Raw genomic sequence first — 22,606 nt, 5'->3', positions numbered from 1 at the left:
TTTGAGATTCTTAGCCATTGCCAAAAATTGATATTTATATGCAGAAATACTATTAATCATGTGTCACCCACATTTTTATTTTTTCCTTGTAATTCCAAATTCAGATCACTTAATTTACTGGTAAAATCTGCCAAAAAAGCCAGATCACACAACCACTCCGTATCTTGTAACTGCTGATAATCATCCCCACTTTGATCAACAAATTTTTTAATTTCATTCAGTAAATTTCGAAATCTCTGTAGAAACTTACTCCGACTCAGCCACCTCACATCTGTGTGTAATAACAGATCTGGTTCTTTTTCATTGAGTTGCATTTTGACAAGTCTACTTTGAAGAGATTGTCCTCTGATGGAATTCACGATTTTGAAAGCGATGTCCATAACACTTTTAGTATTTAATCTTTTGCTGGCTAACACTTGTTGGTTGAGTGGTAACTCAAAAAATCTGGGAATTCATCATCCTTTTGGTACGATGCGATGAATCCGTTAAGATACCCCATCATTGCTTTAGCTCCATCTGTTATTACTGATACGAGCTTAAATAGTGGTAATTTAATTTTTTCATTAAAATTTTTGAATGTGTTAAATATATCAAGACCTCTAGTTCTTTCTTTTAACAAAACCATACCAACAGTTCTTCTCTAGTGGCAGAATCATCGAAAACCATAAGAATAAAAATGAGCAATTGAGTTGTGTCACTGACGTCTGTAGATTTATCCAGTTGTCAAAAAAGGACACACAATTAGCAATATGAGCATGCAATTTGCTCGCTCACATTTTTACCAATTTTTTGGAAATGTCGCATCACAGTATTTCGAGATAATTGCAGATCTTGAAGAGCACTTTTAATTTCACTTTTGTTCTTAAAATTTTCAAAAAGAGAATCTGTTATTTCTAAAAATGCATCTTTGATGAATTGATCATCAGAAAATGGTTTGAAATTTTTTGCAAGAAGATGACTCACTTTAAATGATGCTACAGTTACTGCTTTAGATTTTCAGTTAGGTGCCATGAGATATTTTGTTGTGCGAATAATCTGGGTTTAAGTTCTAATTTATTTTTTCTAAGGTCACTATTAGGCGGAAAATCCGAGGGGTATTTACTGTGGAGTTGCATTGAAGTGCCATTCTAAATTTCCTCTTTTGGGTATAGCCACGGAAGCATTGCAACTCGAACAACAACATTTTTGTTTCACCATTACAAAAAAGTATTCTAGTTCCCACTCTTGATGAAAATACGTTTTACTCTTTTTCGTAGTATTAATTTTAAATCAAAGATGATTAAATTAATGTGTAAGTACTGCCCAGTTATTAATATTAAGTAAGCTAAATAAGAAATAAACACATACACTATGCTCTCCACAGCATAACTGCGTGAATTTTCACTAGACAAAAAACCTAGCTGCTGTGTGGCGGCAAGAGTAGTCATGTGGTTCAACGGATTTGTAATAAGCATATGCTGTGGGGGGCATAATAATAATAAATTTAGATTTTGACTAATCCATTTTTTATATATATTTAAAATCCACCTTGATCAACCGAAATTAAAGCTGCGATCGACTTGTTGGCCACCCTGATCTATGGTAAGGGGTGGTAGGTATGAAAAATTGCTGAGTTTATATATTTTGGTGCCTTTGTGAAATAGTTTTCATTGAAAAATAATTTGCTTGACAAGGTTTTAAATGATTCTCAGGTTTAATACTATTTATGCATTCTTTGTACATTAATGGTTTTAAAATGTACCTAGTTTTATTTTACAGGGAAAGGAAATTATAGACTACTACATTAATGAGCTGCTCAGTGAAGGGGTCACTTATATACCTCCTTTCCAAGAACAGCATGTTCTGCCTAAGATAAGAGTACATGTCACTGATAATAGTATATCACAACCAGGTCCATCATCAAGAAATGTACCGCAGTGTTTCAGTAATATTCCATTGTCAAGTAATCAGGATTCTCTTCACTCCCCTGGTTAGTTTTTAAATTTTGGCTTAGTTTTTTGGTACATAATTTTAGTATATTCATAAATTTTTTTTAAAATTTTGCTTTGGGTTAGAATTTTTCTCAGTGTACTCTGTGCTTATTAACATGAGAGATTGTGTTATATAATTAATCGAAGAGGTGCAAGAATATTTACTGATGCTATTGAGGCAGTGGTTGGGAAACTGCTAGCTTTCCTGACCACTTAGATATACAGACTAATAGATGAGAGGCCATTGTAGCCTAGTGGTCAGGCGCGCGGGTGCATAAGTACACGTGCCGACCGGGCTAGCCGAGTGGGTAAAGTACCTGCCCGGCAACCCAAAGGTCGCGGGTTCGATTCCCGCCTCGGGCTTGGATCAAAGTACTGCAAAAACCTTGGGAGGTGCAATATGGCCACAGAAGCCGATGCGCCAACAACTACCAAATCAAAAAAAAAAAAAAAAAAAAAAAATAAGTACACGTGCCTTGAGTAACTGGGGTTCAAGCCCGTGACTGCTGAATACGGTGCTGTTTCTTGTAATCTGTCTATCTTGTGAACTCCTCTGACCGTTTGGTCGTCCCGGAGTATAAAAAGAAAATTTATTTTATTTTATTACCTAGAGTCACAGGCAGAGGTGAAAGTGATTCTTGCACTGCTTCTACTGACATGATTCTAAATAGGAAGCAATTAGAGAACTAATTGAAGAAGCTACTAGGCTTTTTATAATAACTAAGAAATATGATTCAAAGCCTAAATCTAAATGGATGTCAGATGATCTAATGAAAATTTTGGCAGAGAAGAAAAATGATATATAAATGCTTATATATTATCAGGTGGTAAAGAAGCATATAAAATGTCAGGTGGTACAGAAGACTATAGCAGATATAAATTAGTCTGCAATCAAGTGACAAAGGAGGTTAGGCAAGCTAAGGCTGATTATGAGAAGTCTCTAGTAAGACACGCAAAGAAAAGGCTTTTATATTAACAGCAGAAGGAAAGGGTTGTATTGCATTGGTCCACTTGATGTTGATGGTTTAAGTTTTGATGATTTAGGTATTTTGCATCTGCATTCATACATGAGGAATTCTTTAAGGAAGGGGATGCCAGGGGTTTATAAAATTCTAACAGGGAGCTAAATGATTTTTTAATAAGTGAGAGGAAAGTGGAGGAGAAGTTGAAGTTAAATATAAAAAAGCATCAGGGTTGGATGGGATCTTTTCAATTATATTAAGGGAGGCAACAGAGGAAGTAAGCAAACCCTTAGCCATAACTATGAGAGCACCTTTAGATTAAGGGGAATTCCGTATGGACCAGAAATGTGGGAATGTATCCCCAATTCACAAAGAGAGATCACAAAGATACGTTAGTAATTACAGATTTGTTAAATTAACTGCTGTTCCAGAGAAAATAATGGAGTTACTGATTAAAGAAGTAAAGCAAGACCATCTAGACAAGAATGCAGTTATACGGCAGTCACAGCATGGATTTGTTAAGGGGCGATCTTGTGTGAACCAATCTGATCGGGTATAATGATGCAGTGACAAGGGAACTGGATACAAAAAATAATTTTGATATTATATACTTGGATCTTGGAAAAGCCTTTAGTTTTACACATTAGCATTAGTAGAGGCATATGATGCAAGAAAGAAATCTTATACAGTATCAGAAAAAAAAAAAAAAAAGAACTTCCCATTTCACCCATTCATTCACTCCAAATCCTTAAATAAATTCAAGTTCTTCCTTGAATTTATTTAAGCTATCAACTTCCACAATGATAGACTGAAGGTTATTCCAGCAATCAACCACTTGCTGGCTAAATGCAAATTTTTGCACACCTGTACTACAATTGTCTTTAGTCAATTTAAATTTCTGCTCCTCAGTTGCATAATCTGAGCGAGAGGATGAATCCCATCAGCATTGAGCTTGCTCAAATCATTCAAGGCCTTATACACCTCAATCAGATCACCTCGCAGGTGCCTAGTCTCCAGATACTGAAATTTGCAGAACTTGAGCTTTTTCTCCCCTCACCAATGGGGAGGGGATGTAGAGCTCCCCTCCAGGAGCTCTACATCCTTCCTAAAACGAGGCCTCCAGAACTGTATGCAGTACTCAAGGTGTGGCCTGACCATTGCTTTATACAAGGGGATAATCACCTCTTTTTCCCTGCTAGCACAATTCCTATATATTACTGATAAGATCCCACGAACTACTCTTGCAGCTGGTCTGCACTGCTCAGAAAACTTCACATCTGACTGCACAATTACCTCAGGTCTTTATCATTCTCCACTACCCTGAGTGTAACACCACATAGTGGGTATGTTACTCTGGGGTTACTGCTTCCCATATGTAGAACTTTGCATTTGTCAATGTTAAACTTCAGTTGCCACCTCTCAGCCCATCTGCTCAACATTTCTAGATCCTGTTGCAGTAGCGTACTGTCCTTATTGTCATTAGCAACCTTCGTATTGTCTGGAAACTTGGACATTAAGCCTGATATACCTTCATCAATGTCATTGATAAATAAAGAAAACAACGTGCCCAACACCCAACCCTGGGGGACTCGTCTAATAACATTAGTCCATGAAGATCAGTGTCCATTTATTACCACTCTCTGTCTTCTCCCACTCAACCATCCTTTTATCCATTGCAGCAACTTGCCTTAATGCCATTCTGCTTCAATTTGTACTGTTGCACATGTCCTCCATGTGCAACAGTATCAAAAGCTTTCCTAAAATCCAAGTATATGATAACAAAATTATTTTTTGCATCCAGTTCCTTTGTTGACCACATCATAGTATTACAATCAAATTTGTTAGACAAGATTTTTCATTAACAAACCCATGCTTGTGTCTGAATTATTACTGCAGTCTTGTCTAGCTGATCCTACAGTGCTTTTTTAACCAGTGACTCCATTATTTTCCCTGAACAAAAGTCAATCTAACAGGTTTTCAATTACTCCTCTCCCTCCCTTTGATCCCCTTTGTGAATTTGGGGAATTCATTTGTACATTTGTAATTATGGCTGTGTTTGCTTACTCCCTTTGCTGCCTCTTTTAATATAACTGGAATGGAACCCATCCACCCCAGGTGCCTTTCTTATGTTTAACTTCAACAATTTCTCCTCCACTTTGCTCTCAGTTTTTACAAATCATTTAGCTCTCTGTTGAAGTTTGATAAGCTTCTGACATCCACTTCCCTACAGAATTCCAAATATGTGAATGTAAATGCAAAATACTCATTCAGTTTGTCAGTTACCTGAAAAGGATCATCAACAGTCGAACCATTGATATCAAGTGGACCAAGCTGATTCAATCCTTCCTTCTAGAGTGTACGTAAGTAAAGAGATCTTTGCTGTTTTTGTTTCCATCCTTTTCCAAAGATTTCTTGTAATCTGTCTTTGCTTGCCTAATTTCCTTTGTGACTTGTTCCAGACTAGCTTATATCTGTGATAGACTTCTGTGTTGCCTGATAATTTATATGCATTCTGTATATTTTTCTTATATGCCACAAATTTCATTAGTGATCAGACATGCATTTAGGCCTAAACTTTGAACAGTATTTCTTAGTTGGCATGAAAAGGCTAGTAGCTTCCATGACTAATTCTTTGAATGCTTCTCATTTAGAATTTGCTGTTGGCAACATCATCAGTTTATACCACTGGATAGAATTTAAAAACTCTCTGAGACTACTTTATGAAAGCAAAAACCCTTTCCTTTAACCCTGATGGTAGTTACATCTTTAAATAAATCCCACATCAGTACACTGTGATCACTGCTGCCTAGTTGGTGCCTTTATATGCATGTTCTTAATGCATGCATGAAGAATCACTGCTCATAATCAGATCAAGAGTATTACTCCCTCTGGTTGCCTCTCGAACATGCTGCTGTAGAAAACAGTCATCCAATAAATCTACAAGTCTTGCTAGTGTGTGAGTGACCAACCCACAAATTCCCGTCTATATCTGTGTTGTTAAAATCCCCCATTACATGACATTCTGGTTTACTGGCCCATTCTATTTCTCTGTACAATTGTTCGTTGTACTCATTAGAGTCATTAGGCCTATAACACACTCCTACTGTCAATTTGGTTTTCCCAGTGCTCAAGTTAACTTGATGCATTTCCTTATATTTTGTGTTCCTTAACTAACAGCATCCCCCCCCTTCCTCCCCTTCTATCCTGTCTATCCTTCCTGTACACATTGTACTCCCCAAATTCCAATTCTGCATTCCTTATCTCTGTGTGACACCATGTCTCTGATATCCCAACAACATCAGTCTTTGATGTCTTCACCAGCACCTCAAATTCATCAAATGTATTTACTATACTCCTAGCATTGGTGTACGTGTACCTGTTCTTATTCTTAGTTATCCTAACGCAACCCATGTATTTACTTGTTCCATGATGCCTCCCAGCAGTCCTTGAAATCCCCAGTACTTCGCTTTATAGGCTGCTGCTCATTCCAATAGAGCACTACAAGAATTACTTTCACCTCTGCTTGTAGCTACTGTTAATCTATTAGTCTGTGAATCCACCCAAGTAAGCAAGTTCCCAACCCACCTAACTCTGCCTCGATAGCATCAGCAAATATTCTTGCACTCTTTTTATTTAAGTGTATCCCATCCCTGTAGAAATAGTCTCTTCTGTTAACAAGCACAGACCACGCTGAGAAAAATTCTATCCCATGAGCCTTTCACAGTCTCTCCCGGGCTGAATTGATTGATAAGGCTCTCATATTCTCCCTGCTATCGTGTCTGTGCAGAATTGCAGACACTTTCAAATTTAACCCTAACTTTTTTGCTACATTGACTTGTACTTGTTAAGTAAGTCTGCAGCTCTCCTACTCTTAATGTCATTAGTGTTAACGTGTACACTAATGACATTAGTGTCAACGTGTACAACAATATCACCCTTTTTGCTCTTAAAAAATGATATCTGCTCTACAATGTCAAACTTTTGCCCCTGGCAGACATACCTTGGTCCTATTCCACCGGGTGCGGATCAGTGCACCCTACTACGCATCTACCATGCATTTGTATGATCCAGACTAGATTACGGGTCCCTGGTATACAATTCAGCCAGAGACAGTGTACTTCGATGGCTGGATCCTGTCCATCCTCAGGCTCTCTGTATCACTATTAGAGCATATCGAACATCTCCTGTCCAGGGCTTATATGGCAAAGCAAACAAACCACCATTATTGCTTCAACGTAAGCAGTTGTCTCTAAAGTATGCTTTAAAACTGAAATTCCTGCCAGACCATCCTACATGGCCATTCGTTTTTGAGCAACGATGGGAAAATATGTACAACACCCGTAAGACTGCCAATCGTCCTTTTGGTATTCGTCTCCAAGAGCTACTCAAAGAACTTAAGATCAAGGTAGACAAGGGTGCCAAAACACCAAGGCAACCCCTTCCATCCTGGCATGCTCATGTTCCAGCATGTGACTTGTCCCTTAGAAATTGGGGAGAGTCAGACACTCCATCATCTGTCTACCTGCAGCTTTATTCAGCACACTGAGCTGAACATTCTGACTTCGCGCCAGTTTACAAAGATGGCTTGAAGTCGGAATCATGTGGGATCTGCTGCTGTCTTTACAGACACCACTACGTCGGAGCAGATTCCCTCTGAATGCAGCATATTTACTGCAGAGCTGCATGCTATAGAGATAGCCTTGGATCACATTAGTAAATGCCAATACCAATGGTTCATTTTATATTCCGATTCTCTCAGCGTGTTACAGGCTTTAATAACTGTGAGATATAATTCTCATCCAGTTCTATCTTGCATTCAGCAGAAGATTCGCTTTCTCCATGAACGTGAATATGTCTGCTGGATTCCCAGCCACATTGGGATTAGGGGAAATGATTTGGCTGACACCGCAGCCAAATCAGTAATTCCCAGTAATAATCGCTGCCTGTCAGTCTCCTGTACAGACTACAGGCAAATAATACACCAGAAGATACACTCCCAATGGCAGGATTCATGGAATAGAAAGACTACGAACAAATTATATCAGATAAAGCCTGTAATTGAACCGTGGCAGTCTAGTCTGCACAGGAATCGTAAGGAAGAAGTTGTTCTTGCTAGGACCCGCATGGGACATAGTCATTTGACACATTGTGTTTGCTGAGGGCTGATGATCCTCCTATGTGTGTGTCCTTTGACACAATTTTATCAATCAGACACATTTTAATTGACTGTCCAGTTTTTAGCAATATACGTTTTACCGCTTTTAATCATCTGAATGAGCCGTATACACTCAGTCAGATTTTATCTGACGATGACAATGTGTCTGCTGTTTTTAGCTATTTTAAATCAATAAAGGTTTTTACTTGTATTTAAAATTGACATGTTATTGTTATTTCTTTATTGATTTATCTTTTCTACATTTTATACCTTTGTTATTTTATATCTTGACATGGTGACCTAAGTAATTAGGTCAGTGAAAGTTAAAATTTTTATATATCACCTGGTTTTGGCGCATTATAGCCTTAGTTGCTAATGTGCCAATAAAACCCAACAACCAACCAACCAATCCTATTCCACCTATCCTTTTTGCACAATATATTTCCTATGTCCCTGACAATAGAGTCACTGAGTAACCAGCTCCTGTGGGTCCAGTGCATTCTGCTGTGAAGGTTGCTGCTGAATGGATGCTACAGACACTGCTAATTTTAAATCCTTGCTTTAGAGAACTTGATAATTATATTTAAGAATTTGCATCATGTGAAGCCTAACAAAATTTAAATTCCTTATATTGTTTTTATAGTGAGACTTGTATAACTAGAAACATACTGTGTGGTACTGCACTCAGGGAAGTGGAAAGTGAAAAAGACCTAGGGGTAAGTGTGCAGTCAAATGAAGCTTGCGGTGCAGACGGGCTGCCAGGGCAGGTCATGAAGTCTTTTCAATGACACATAGGAATTTTGCTAGCAGGGATAGGAAGGTGATTATCCAGTTATACAAGGCAAACACACCTAGAATACTGTGTACAGGTCTGGAGGCCTCATTTTAGGAAGGATGTAGAGTTGCTAGAATGAGTATAAAGAAGGGCAACAAGATTGGTGAAGGGAACAAAGGGGTGCTCTTACTAAGAAAGGCTTAAGTTCTGCAAATTGCAGTGCCCGGAGAGTAGGCACCTGCGAGGTGATCTGATTGAGGTGTATAAGGCCTTGAATGGGATGAGCAAGCTGAATGCTAGTGGAATTCTTCCTTTTGCTCAGATTAAGAACTTGAGTGGGCATATGTTCAAATTGAGGAAAGACAGTTGTAGAAGAGATGGCGGAAATTTGCATGTAGCCAGCAGGTAGTTGATTGGTGGAACAAACTTCCATCTTTTGTTGTGGAAGTTCATAGCCTAAATAAATTTAAGGCTGAGCTGGACAGGCATTTGGAACGAATGGAGGGGTGAAATGTGAGGGTTTTTTTTTTTTTTTTTTCGGCTGATGCTGCATAAGCTTGCTTTCTTGCATCGTATGCCTCTACTAATGCTAACTAAAGAATTAATGATATAGATAGAAAGTCAAACCATTAATGAAGGAATACTAAAATTCACATCACTTTAATAGATGTTTTTATTTTCAAATTTAAGTTGTTTTGGTGGATATTAATCACCACTATGCCTGTAAAGGATTAAAGAGAGATTTGAAGTGGTTAGAAAAGCCATATGATGAACACTTGAAAAAAAAAAAAATTTCAAGCAATTACTGGTGAGTACCACTGACATATCAAAATCCAAGAAGTTTTGAAAGAAGACAAATTAATAAACTCCTTTCCTATTAAAATTTCTCCCCAAGAAAAAGAACTTTTGAATCACATGTGAAAGCAGTCCTAAATAGGCCAAGCAAGATGAGAACTCAAGGCTTATTATCCCCACTCACGAAGAAAGTCTGTTCATGTTCATTTCTGATGGCTTGAAAACAATTTGCTTGTTTCTTTTAACTTTTATTATCCATGCCTGAGGTCATTAATCCTAGATATGTTAAAGAGGACAAACTATGTGCAAATTTATTTTACTAACAGCTTTGGAAGATTTGAAAGTGGATTAACAAACTAGATGAATCACAAGGATGATTCTGACTTCATAGGCTTTTCTTCTCTGGCTCCTCTGTAGCCAGGTGGGTAGGCGCAACAGGGCATAGCACACGCTTCTTGATTAGACCGGTGTTTGAGCCCGTCACCACCAAATATGGAGGATGGGGAAAGGTCAGGGAATGACCACCGCATATCCCAGAGCAATATGGCCTTAGTTGCTAATGCTCCTAAAAACCAAATGACAAACAAACAAAACATAGGCTTTTCTACTGCAGAGATTGTGATAAGTCTAAAATGAGAGAGGAGTATTCTGTTCTTTTGTTAGTGAGGAAGTACTTCGTGTACCTCATCACTAAACTGATTGTGAGAATGTGGTGCATACAAGTTCCCATTGAAAAATATTCTTTGAAGTGCATTCATCAATTGATATTGCACATTTTTATATTTGAAATTTTTCAGGACAAGTTTCCAGTACTTCTTGGTGGTGTTAAGGATAAAGAAATAGATGAAGCAATACATGTTTTGCAGGATCGGTTTTGTCAGTTTGTGTAGGAATCTAATAGATGCTGTTATGAAAGAAGGCAGAATACAGTGATCCTATGTTGGGGTAGCTGACAGGTGCACAAGTGAAAAATATAATATAACCAGTTATCTCAAGTTTTGATTGGCATTTTTACAGTTCTTCATAGCAATGATAAGTATGAGAGAATATTCATTAATTTTAGAAAAACAAAAATGAGTTTAGATCTTTGAAAATGCTCCTTCAGAAGTGAATCTTTGAAAATGCTCCTGACAACAGGGCCACTAATAACAACAGAACTCTGACTCAGCATTTCTAAAGAGGGCATAGTTTATAACAGTATCTAAGAAGCATTGAAAATTAGTTGTTTACTAAAATATCCAAATGCACAGATAGAAAAATCTTAGGCAAGCTAATGTTAGTAAATGTACTGTAGTACCAAACTATAATCAAATTGTCATACAAATCCCATGTGTACATTTTAATATAAAATTTGTGCGTGGTCATTAAAATTTAATTTCTAACGCAGTGTGCAATCCTCAACTATGTGAAAGTCAAAAGTTAGCAGCTATGTATGTGAGTGAACACTCCATAGCTTGAAGACTGTAAAAGTAAGAGACCTCGAACTGTATTTATACTCTTCTTTTTATAACTTTCTATGTAAGGGAACTTAAAGAGTATGCACCTCTGTTTTATTTTATTTTTTTAAAACACTTTAAATTCTTTGTTTCAGTTAATATTATTTCTTATTTATAATGGGCATGATTATCATTTGCGGTAAGTGACATTATAAATGTCAACTTATAACAGTTTGCAATTAAGTTTACCAACTTTTAACAGTAGGTGGAAGAAAGCTTTGAATCAGTTTGCATGGTAAATTTGTGATATTATTTTAATGTATACTAGGGGGCTCTGCCCCCTGCTTTCTTTACTTGCCAACCCTTGTGTATGCTTTTCTACGTAATATGTAGAGGTATGATGGAGTAAGTCAAATCTTTTCTACGTAAAAGGCACACCTGTTGAAACACACTGATTGATATCTAATCTGATATATAAAAGAAAATAGAAAGTGTAAGAAAAAAACTATAAAAAGTAAAATTGTGTGAATGTTAAGTGAATGAAAGTTATTATTAATTGCATATTCTATCTTAGCCTCTTCACTGGATAGACTGATGGCTATGCAGGCCCTCAGGGGCCTCATGGTTAATCAAACTGATGCCATGCTGTAGCTTTTCCTAGCTAGCATGATGTGGGATGCTGACTCTGGCTATTAGGTAATCTCCAGAACTGCAAAAAGCACACTCCACCATAGGAATCTCTTTCCCTATGTTCTTTTATTCTACCATCTGGGGTGGTTGAGTCTCTTTCCACCGCCCTGTGTGGCCCCTATCCCCTTTTGATAGGTGGCTTACCCCACTACCCAGTTTCAACTGCCACCCTCTGGAATGGGCGTCCTGTACCAGGGGTCTCCCCTTTTAAATTAGGCGAGTGCCTCAACACTGCCCCCTCTGTTCTCTACCCCTTTTATCCCACCCACTTCCTATCTCCCCATTATCTCCTTTCCAATAAATTTTTTTTTTTCCCCTTTGTGCTCTCCTTGTTGCCTAGGCTACTGCAAGGTTTACCCTGCCAGAACTGTCTTCTCTCCTAATCTGTCCTGGCCTGCCTCCCCATGGCGGTGATGGAAACTGGGGTTGTTAGTGTCTCTCCACAACACCCCAGGCTAAGTGGCCAGAGGAACAACACACACCACACCACACCACACCACAAATATAATACTTCACAAAACACACACACACACACTAGCACACACCCCCTGGCCTTATGCAGAGTATTGTATTCTACACAGAGTAAAAACCTGGAGTTGGGGGAGACCCCCAGTGCCTCCAGACAAAAAAACACTGTCACTGTGATCGACATCTAATCAGGAAATGACCTATGTAATTATTTACCTGTGCATTTGTAGTGCACAGCATTTTCAAGGTTGAATAAATATCACTATGTAATTATTTACCTACGTTCACATAGGTCACTTAGGAAAAGGCCTTTTGCTTTGGGTTCCCATAATGCACGAGGAATATTGTTGAATCTGAAAGAGTAGGACTAAAACATTTAACTATACTACAAACTACGGAATTTATTTAACTAACTAAAGTACACAAATATTTAAAATATTTACAAATTACTAAACTATTTGTACAAATATACAATATTCATTAATATACAAAAAACGTTACAACGGACCATCAAATGTTAGACAGCGAAGCACATGCACAAGGTCGGTGAACGTTTTGTTCACATTTGTCAATAATTAATTGCATTTATAGTGATGTAATTGCCTCGCTCTCTTCTCCAATTGGATCGAATAAATATCACTAAGAGGAAAACTTTTTTAATGTATAGAGAGGTGTTACAAATGAATCACTTGAATTCTGTAGGGAACAGTAAGTATTCATTAAATGAAGCAAATTCTTGTTTATACTCTGGCATGACCACCAGAGGAGTTTACAATAAATCATGAATACCATTGTCAATCATACTTAGCAGCCATGGGCTTGAACCATTGTACACTCAAAGTGGTCAGGAGCAAGAGTACTGAACTCTTGCTCTTGACCACTTGGTTACATCCCAATCACACAGAGAGCAATGCATTTTTGTGTAACCAAGTTGTTTGCCAAGTAGCAGGCCAATAACTTTAAAGTTTCTACACACTAGTCTACCATGATCCCTGTTCTGAGTTTTTTCCAAAACGAGCTTAACATTTTTATAGCTTTTAAGTGTGAGGAATGGATGAGTACTTATTTCCATTGAAGAAGAACTCCTTTGACGCTTTGCTTCAATGAATCAATAAAGAGCTTTCACTCTGTTGGTTGGTTGGTTGACAATTCCAAAAAAGTTCATAACTGCAGTAATGTTGTTGTAATATATCATTAAGCTTTTTTTTGGAAATGTAGGGAACCAATTCTTTTATACAATGTCTATACCATGAAAAGATGTCCTGGGGCCTGCAGGTTCTTGGAATTCAGTCTTCACCCTAAAAGCTCTGCAGACATTTTGGATAGATTTATATCTATCACAAGATTTTCAAGTTTACTTTGTGCAAACAGCTTTTGGTCCTGAGTTGTGAATTTCTTTATCACAATAGTTTGTCATCCTCTGGATGACAGTCGTTTGGAGATGACTTGGGAACTGATGGTATGTGTTCAAGAACAACTGGTGGGATGGTACTGGAGGTTCAGGTCCATGGAGTGCTACTACCCTTACAGCTGAAGTAATGATTCTCTCTCTCTCTGTCCTGTTGTTAACAGGAGAGACTGCTTCTACAGGGATGGGATACACTTAAATAGAAAGGGTGCAAGAATGTTTGCTGATGCTATCAGCAAACATTCTAGATTAGGTCGGTCGGAAAACTGCTAGATTAGGGGGAATACAAGGACTAATTAACAGTAGCCACTGGCAGAGGTGAAAGTGATTCTTGCACTGCTTCTATTGGAATGAGCAGCAGCTTGGAAAATAAGATGCAGGATATTTCAGAGACTGCTGGGAGTCATTGGGGTACAAGTAAACACATAGGTTGTGTTAGGGTAGCTAAGAAAAAGAACAGGTGCATGTATACTTGCGTGAACACCAATGCTAGGAGTTTGGTAAATAGATTTGATGAATTTGAGGTATTGCTCAAAGCATCAAAGGCAGATATTGTTGGTATATCAGAGACATGGTGTCACACAGATATAAGTAATGCAGAACTGGAATTTGGGGAGTACAACGTCTACAGAAAGGATAGACAGGATAGGAAGGGAGGAGGGGTTATGCTATTAGTTAAGAAACATAAAATCCAAGGAAGTGAAGCCAGTCGACATCGCTGGACAGTGCAGTGTCGAGTCAGTTTGGTGTGACATAAGCATTGGGAGATCAAAATTGAGAGTAGGAGTGTGCTATAGGCCTAATGACTCTGATGAGAATAATAAGAAACTGTACAGGAAAATAGAGTGGGCCAGTAAATCAGAGAGTCTTATAATGGGGGATTTTAATTTCCCAGATATTGACTGGAATTTGTGGGTTGGTCACTCACACACTAGCAAGGCTTTTGTGTATTTATTGGATGATTGTTTTCTAAATCAGCATGTTCGGGAGGCAACTAGAGGGAGCAATACTCCTGATTTGATTATCAGTAGTGATTCTTCATGCATTAAGAATCTGCAGATACAGGAACCACTAGGTGGCAGTGATTACAGTGTGCTGAAGTGGGATTTACTCAAGGAGGTAACTACCATCAGGGGTAAAGGGAAGGGTTATTGCTTTCGTAAAGGTGACTACGATGGTCTGAGACAGTATTTAAATTCTATACAGTGGGACCAACTGATGATGTTACCAACAGCAAACTCAAAATGGGAAGCATTCAAAGAACTTATCTTGGAAGCTACTAGGCTTTACATACCAACTAAGAAATATTGTTCAAGGTTCAGGCCTAAATGGATGTCAGATGAACTAATGAGACATATGGCAGAGAAGAAAAATGCATGGGATACATATAAATTAACATGTGACACAGAAGCCTATGATAGATATAAGTTGATCTGTAACCAAGTTACAAAGGAAGTTAGGCAGGCGAAGGCAGATTATGAGAAATCTTTGGCAAGGGATGCAAAGAAACACAGTAAGGAGTTTTTTACTTATGTAAACTCTAGAAGGAAGGGGATGAATCAGATTCGTCCACTTGATGTCGATGGTTCAGCTGTTCATGATCCTGCTCAGGTAGCTAACAAACTAAATCAATATTTTTCATCTACATTCACACATAAGGAGTTATACAGGAAGGGGAATGCCACAGATGAAGTAAACACTGGCAGTGAGCTAGATGATCTTGTAATAATTGAGAGTAAAGTGGAGGAGAAATTGTTGAAGATAAAGGCACCTGGGGTGGATGGGATCTATCCAGTTATATTAAAGGAGGCAGCAAAAGAAGTAAGCAATCCGTTAGCCATAATTATGAGAGCTTCCTTGGACTCAGGATAAGTACCCATAGACTGGAGATGTGCAAATGTGATCCCAATTCACAAAGGAGGATAAAAGGCTGACATAAGTAATTATAGACCTGTGAGTTTAACTTCTGTTCCAGGAAAAATTAATGGAAGCACTGGTTAAAGAAGCACTGCAGGATCATCTTGACAAGAATTCAGTTATAGCTCAGACGGCCGACCGGGTTAGCCGAGTGGGTAAAGTACCTGCCCGGCAACCCAAAGGTCGCGGGTTCGATTCCCGCCTCGGGCTTGGATCAAAGTAGTACAAAAACCTTGGGAGGTGCAATATGGCCACAGAAGCCGATGCGCCAACAACTACCAAATCAAAAAAAAAAAAAAAATAGCTCAGACACAGCATGGTTTTGTTAAGGGAAGGTCTTGCCTGACCAATTTGATTGGATACTATGATGTACTCACAAAAGAATTGGATGCAGGGATAACTTTGATATTATATATTTGGATCTTAGAAAGGCTCTTGATACTGTTGCACATGGAACACTGCTGCACAAATTGGAGCAGTGTGCATTGGTGGCAAATTGTTGATATGGATAAAGGGATGGTTGAGTGGCAGAAGACAGAGAGTGATAATTAATGGACACTACTCATCGTGTAGTAATGTTATTAATGGGAGTCCCTTAGGGTTCAGTGTTGGGTCCATTGTTGTTTTCTGTATTTATAAATAATATTGATGATGGTATATCAAGCTTAATGTCCAAGTTTGCAGACGATACAAAAGTTGGCAGGGTTGTTAAGGACACTACTGACACTATGCTGCTGCAACAGGATCTGGAAAGGTTGAGCAGATGGGCTGAGAGGTGGCAAATGAAGTTCAACATTGACAAATGTAAAGTACTACATATGGGAAACAGCAACCCCAGAGCAACGTATCAACTCTGTGGTACTACACTGACAGTGGTAGAGAATGAAAAGGACCTGGGGGTAATTGTGCAGGCAGATATGAAGTTCTCTGACAGTGCAGACAGGCTGCCAGAGTAGGTCATGGTGTCTTGCCAATGATATACAGGAATTTTTCTAGCAGGGATAAGGAAGTGATTATCCCCTTGTATAAGGCAATGGTTAGGCCACACCTTGAGTACTGTATACAGGTCTGGAGACTTCATTTTAAGAAGGATGTAGAGCTGTTGGAACAAGATTAGTGAATGGAACAAAGGGTTGCTCTTACGAAGAAAGGCTTAAGGTTTGCAAATTACAGTGTCTGGATACTAGGCACCTGCGAGGTGATCTGATTGAGGTGTATAAAGCCTTGAATGGTTTGAGCATGCTCAATGCTGATGGGATACTGCCTCTTGCTCAGAATAACCACCTGAGAGGGCATAAATTCAAATTGAGGAAAGACAGATGTAGAATAGATGTGCGGAAATTTGCCTTTAGCCAGCGGGTAGTTGGTTGGTGGAACAGACGTCCATCCCTTGTTGTGGAAGTTTATAGCCTAAATAAATTTAAGGCTCAGCTGGACAGGTATTTCGAACGAATGGAGGGGTGGAGTGGAAGGGGTTTTTTTTTTTTGGCTGATGCTGCATAAGCTTGCTTTCTTGCATCATATGCCTCTACTAATGCTAATGCTGTCTGCTTGTTCTTCCCATTATAACCTATTAAATTTACAGAATGAAAATAACAGTCATTAATATGATCCCAAGGGTCTTTCACACAGTGGAAACGGCAGATGTCTCACTTTTCTTTTTACCACGTTTCCACAATCTCAAACCCTTCATACACGTATGCCACTCTTGATGGGTGGGTCCTGACTTTTAACTTTGTTACCTAATTTAATTCCAATATATGCACCATGTACATTTTACACAAATGATGCTACATTCTGCCTTTGTTTCACAACAGCATAGTTACTGCAAATGTAACAAATTATACTTAGATTTGTCAACCATGATGGCAAATCATGGTTTGTGTGAACAATTTGTCAAAGACACAGTATATGAAAATCATTAAAATCAGATACCAGTTAGCACCATTGCACTCAGACAACTGAATGTGAAAATTTATACAGCTATCTGACTTCCAGGTCTCAACATGTCTGGGCACATCTGTCGGTCAGAAGGGAAGTAGTATGCATATTGTGCATATGTGGGATGTGTGTTTAAGAAAACAGTTCTTACTGTTTGTAATAAAGCTCCACATGATGGGTAAAAATGGTTTATATTATTATATTTTGGTCTTTAGCACTAAAATTACACCTAGAAATTCCATGAATTTTGGAAACATTGAAATTTATGTAGATGGTGTTTTGTGAAATTTTATATTTGAGCTTTAAAAAAAAAAATTAGTCAAGTGAAATTTTATTAAAATCAGATCAGTAGAAATCCAACAATTATTTTTCCTTTATTTTTCTGTCCTTGTGTAATAACTCAGCTTAGTGGATGGATTTTCATGAAATTTTGTATTTTGAGCCTTGTAGAAAGATCTGTGTGAGCCTTTCCAAATTTCATTAAAATTGGTCTAGTAGAAAAATTCTGAAATTATTACTTTGTCCATCTGCCTGCTTGTAATAACTAGTCTTGTAGTGAATGGATTTTCATGAAATTTTTATTTTGCTCTTTTAAAACCAATTGTCAACTCTTCCCAAATTTTATTAAAATTGGCAATTATTATTTATTTTGTTCATACATATCACACATACATAAGCTATCCATACATTGTATGTTGTAGCTGAAGCATTAGAGACTGTTGCCATGTGCTTGTTGGAGGAGTGTATGGGCAATATTGGTGGATGCACATAATGAGACTGAAATTTTCTGAGTTTGTGCATAAAGGTCATTGCATTTTTGCTCTTTTTTTTCTTTATAACTTACTAAATTATTACTATTTGCTAACACACTGTATATGATAACTTACTTGTTTGAATGCCACTTGAAGTATACCAATACAGTATACCAATAGATTGTAGTACTTATTGTATATAACCTTTTAATTTTCAATAAAAAGTTTAACTATTCATACCGTGCTTTTTAAATATTATTGGTTAAAAAAAACAAAAAAAAAAAAAATGCGATAAATATAAATACAGAATGAATAGCCACTTCCATAAACATGATGCTAATAATCACTTCTATTTTTCAGTGCAAAAAAAAAAAAAAAAAAAACACAAAATTAGAAAATTACACCTGCACATTTCTACTTATATCATCATCAACCATTTTCAATCCACTGCAGGATGAAGGCCTCACATGGAGAAATCCATATGTTTCTCTTCTTATATAACAGTCTGATTCCCAGCATAATTCGTTCCATTCTTTGCTGTGCAGTTCTCAGCTTCTCTTCCATTCTTTGCTGTGCAGTTCTCAGCTTCTCTTCCATTCTTTTGGTGAGTGCTCAAGTTTCACTTCCATAAATAATGGTGGTGCCTCCGTAGCCAGGTGGGCAGGAGCAGCAGTGCATAGCACACGCTTCTTGGTTAGACCTGGGTTCGAGCCTGCGACCACCAAATATGGAGGGTGCAGAAAGGTCAGGGAATGACCACCGCATATCCCGGGGCAATATGGCCTTAGTTGCTAATGCGCCTAAAAACCAAATAACAACATGAGTCATGGTGGGGAGTATACATTGGTTCATTATTTTACGTTTCAGACAAATTGGGATATTGCTTCTCAGTATGAGACTATATATTTCCTGAATGCTATCCATTCAAAATTTATTCTTCTCTTGGCTTCCATCCATTTATCATTATTACAGCTAATGACTTGTCCCAGATAAGTATATGACTCCACCTTTTCGAATACTGCTCCTTCAATCATTATATCCCTTTCTGTGGCGTACTTGTTCATCAATACTTTTGTTTTAGCCTTATTCATCTTTAGTCCAAAATTCTTACTAACTCTGCATAACTGATGAAGATTTTCCTCTAATTCTTTGGGATCGTGGCTTATAACCACAACGTCATCTGAAAATCATAAATGGTTTAGGTACTCTCCATTCACGTTGACTCGTTTCTACAACCAGTCTAATCTTCTGAAAGCTTCCTCAAGGGCAGCAGTAAACAATTTCGGAGATATTGTGTCTCCTTGTTTAATTCCTTTTTTAATTTTAAATTTATTACTGTCTTTGTCTAGTCTAATAAAGGAGGTAGCATTCTCATATATTTTCTTCAAAATCATAATATATGGGGTATTTATGCCTTGTCTTTCCTGTGCCCGAAACATTGCCTTATGCTGTACAGAGTCAAATGCCTTTTCATAATCCACAAATGCCAGGCATAATGGTGTTTTATATTCATTTGCCTTCTCCATTAGCTGTGACATTACGTGAAGGTGATCCATAGTTGAGAATCCTGTGGGATAACAAGCTAATTGGTCTATAATTTCCAATTTCTGATTTATCTCCTTTCTTATGCAGCAAAACTATGATTTCATTATTCCACTCATTAGGTGCCACACCTTTTCTAATGTTTTTGTGAAGAGTCTTGCCAGTTTTTATGTCATGTCTCTTCCTCCCAATTTTAACAACTCTACAGTAACTTCATCTTTCCCTAGAGCTTTCTGATTCTTCAATTTCTTCAACACGTATTCTACCTCATTAGGAAGGATATCAGGTATGTTGTGTGTGTTACTAATTTGCGATCCATCTTCCCCACTGCTGGCATCATTCCCTCGCTCCATGTATAACTCTTTATAGCAGTCTTCTGCTATTTGAATTATGCCTTCTCTGCTATTCATAAGTACACCATCGCTATTCTTCAGTTTCAGTATCATTTGTCTTTCTGTATTACTGTTCATGACTGCTGATTTAAATTCTTTGTTTTCCCTTAATGCTTGTTCTACTTTTCTTGTGTTAAATTTTCTTATGTTCTCTCTGAGTCTCTTTCTAATGGCTTTGCATAACTCCGTATACACAATTTTCTCCCTGTCAATGTTTTTCTTGCTCCTCATTTGTCATCTTCGGTCTCTTCATGACAAGTGTTTCTTGACTGATTTTTTCCCTATAGGTTTCTTGGGCTTTATCACTTTCAGAAAGTTGTAATATTCCTCATCGATATCTTGGTCCTGAGCAGTCTGCAGAAGCTCAAAACTTGTTCTTAAGTTCCAGTACATACTGCTTTTTCTCCTCTTCTGTTATCTCAAAGATTTTTGTATTATTTACTCTAGTCAGTTTTTTCCTTTCTTTTCTTACATCTATATCGAGTGTGCATCTTACCATTCTGTGATCACTTCCAACATTTACCTTGTTCAGGACAGTAACATCATTCACGATATATCTTCTGTTAGTGATGGTTGAAGTCGATTTCATTAGTTGTTAATCCATTTGGGCTCTTCCATGTCCACTTTCTGTTCACCCTTTTCTTGAAAAAGGTGTCCATTTCTGACATTCCTCTAGATTCTGCAAATTCCACAAGTCTTTCACCTCTTTCATTTCTTTCACCAATTCCAAAATTTGCTATAGTTCCCTTTTCTGCGGTCTTTTTCCAACCTTAGCATTGAAGGCTAAGTCATTTCGGTGTACATTTCTTCAACCTCTTCATCATCGTGGCTCGATGTTGGTGCATAAATCATTATAACCTTTAGCTTATACCTCTTAGAAATCCTGAGTAGTATTTGTTGACACCTTTGGTGATGTACTTTTGAATTCCAAAATGTTGTTTTTTATATCTTTATGGACCCGAAAGCCAACTCCACCTTCACTCCTTTCACTGTTTCCATTGATGTACAGCAGATTTCCACTTGATAAACTTATAAGTGATTTATTTCTTGTTGTTTCAGCCAAACCGATGATAGTCCAATTTACATTTTCTAATTCCTTTTCCAGCTCTAGTATCCTGTTTTCACCGATGAGCGACCTTACGTTGTAACAGGCCAAGTTCAGTTTCTGTGCATGGCAGCCTGATCATACCCAGAGATTCTTAGCACTCTCTGCTTCCACTCTGATCCTCTCGCTGCCGTAAGAGGGGGAGTGAAAGCCACTGGGGACCGAGGGCCATTTGTTTCGTTGTGCTGTCATGTGCTTATATATGACATATGAAATCAGTACTTTCAGAAATTTTTGTTAATACTGTTAATATTAATGTTATGTTTATATTTTGTAAAATAAAATATAACATATAACATGATCCTAATAGACATTTCCGTTTTTCAGTGCAAAAAACCATTAAATAAATAAATAATAATAAATACATTTTCTGTTTATACTCCGGCAAGACAACCAAGTCAGTAGAGTTTACAATAAATCGTCAATACAAATATTTATCATATTTAGTAGTCACGGGCTTGAACCCCGGTCCACTAAAGGAACGCGTGCTATGCACTCTCGCTCCTGACCACTGGGCTATGTGAGGATTAAGGTGCAAACTCCCAAAGTCACACATATGCATTTTTTTTTTCTGCTTAGAATTTTGTTTGGTATACTTCTAGCAGAAGTCTGTTGACTCCAATATATATTCAGCAGTGTTTCTTAATTCAAAATATCATAACATCAAGAGATTGAATAGTTTTATATTAAATAATAAAACTTGAGTACTTTTATTCATTTACTTCACAAAGTTCTACACATAACTTATACAAGAAGGGTTGCAAGGAACAACTTTTTTTTGAGAGTTCTCACATGTTTTTTAATTATGTTGTCTAAAATAATTGCTCCACCCAAGCTGAAACAATGCAGTATTTAGTTAGAGAGCATAAAAGTGTGTTACCTTGAACTGGAACAGCAGTCATTCACTACACCCATTCGAAATACTGGAATGAGGTCATTGCATACCTGCAATACACAAAAAGTTGCAAAAAGGTTCACCAGTACCTGCTTGGTACTTTCATATTATTACTCTGTGAAAACCATAAAATATTGTTTTCAAAATCAACTCGAGTAAAATTGGGTCTATACAGTAAACCCCTGCTATTCGCGGTTTTGCGTATTCGCAGTTGCTGATTTAATATGAAATGAAACCTAAAAAAATGTGAATTTTAAATCACCGTGAACATTTTCCGCCATAAAAAAATGTGGCCGTGGCTAAAATCATATTTCCCAGTCAAAACAGCACTCAGTGGGTGGGGGGGAGAGGGGTGACAAAATCTCGGGCGTGGATGTTTCTCGCTAATCCTTGTTCAGTATGT

At 37.7% G+C, this 22,606-nt stretch overlaps 1 protein-coding gene across 1 annotated transcript in view; it reads left to right on the top strand.

Moving 5' to 3' along the window:
• retm (real-time) overlaps nt 1–22,606 on the top strand; it is a 310,490-nt gene that overhangs the window by 38,562 nt on the left and 249,322 nt on the right. Inside the window, exon 5 of the mRNA XM_090377088.1 lies at nt 1,759–1,969. Within this exon, the coding sequence (XP_090233214.1) occupies nt 1,759–1,969 (211 nt within the window). The remainder of the gene's footprint in view (nt 1–1,758; nt 1,970–22,606) is intronic.

The sequence above is a fragment of the Mastigoproctus giganteus genome, chromosome 7 (genome assembly GCF_048544385.1).
Source record: "Mastigoproctus giganteus isolate SK-2022 chromosome 7, ASM4854438v1, whole genome shotgun sequence".
Lineage (NCBI taxonomy): Eukaryota > Metazoa > Arthropoda > Arachnida > Uropygi > Thelyphonidae > Mastigoproctus > Mastigoproctus giganteus.
Note: the sequence above shows the minus strand (reverse complement) of the source record. Positions and strands in the feature narration are given on the sequence as shown.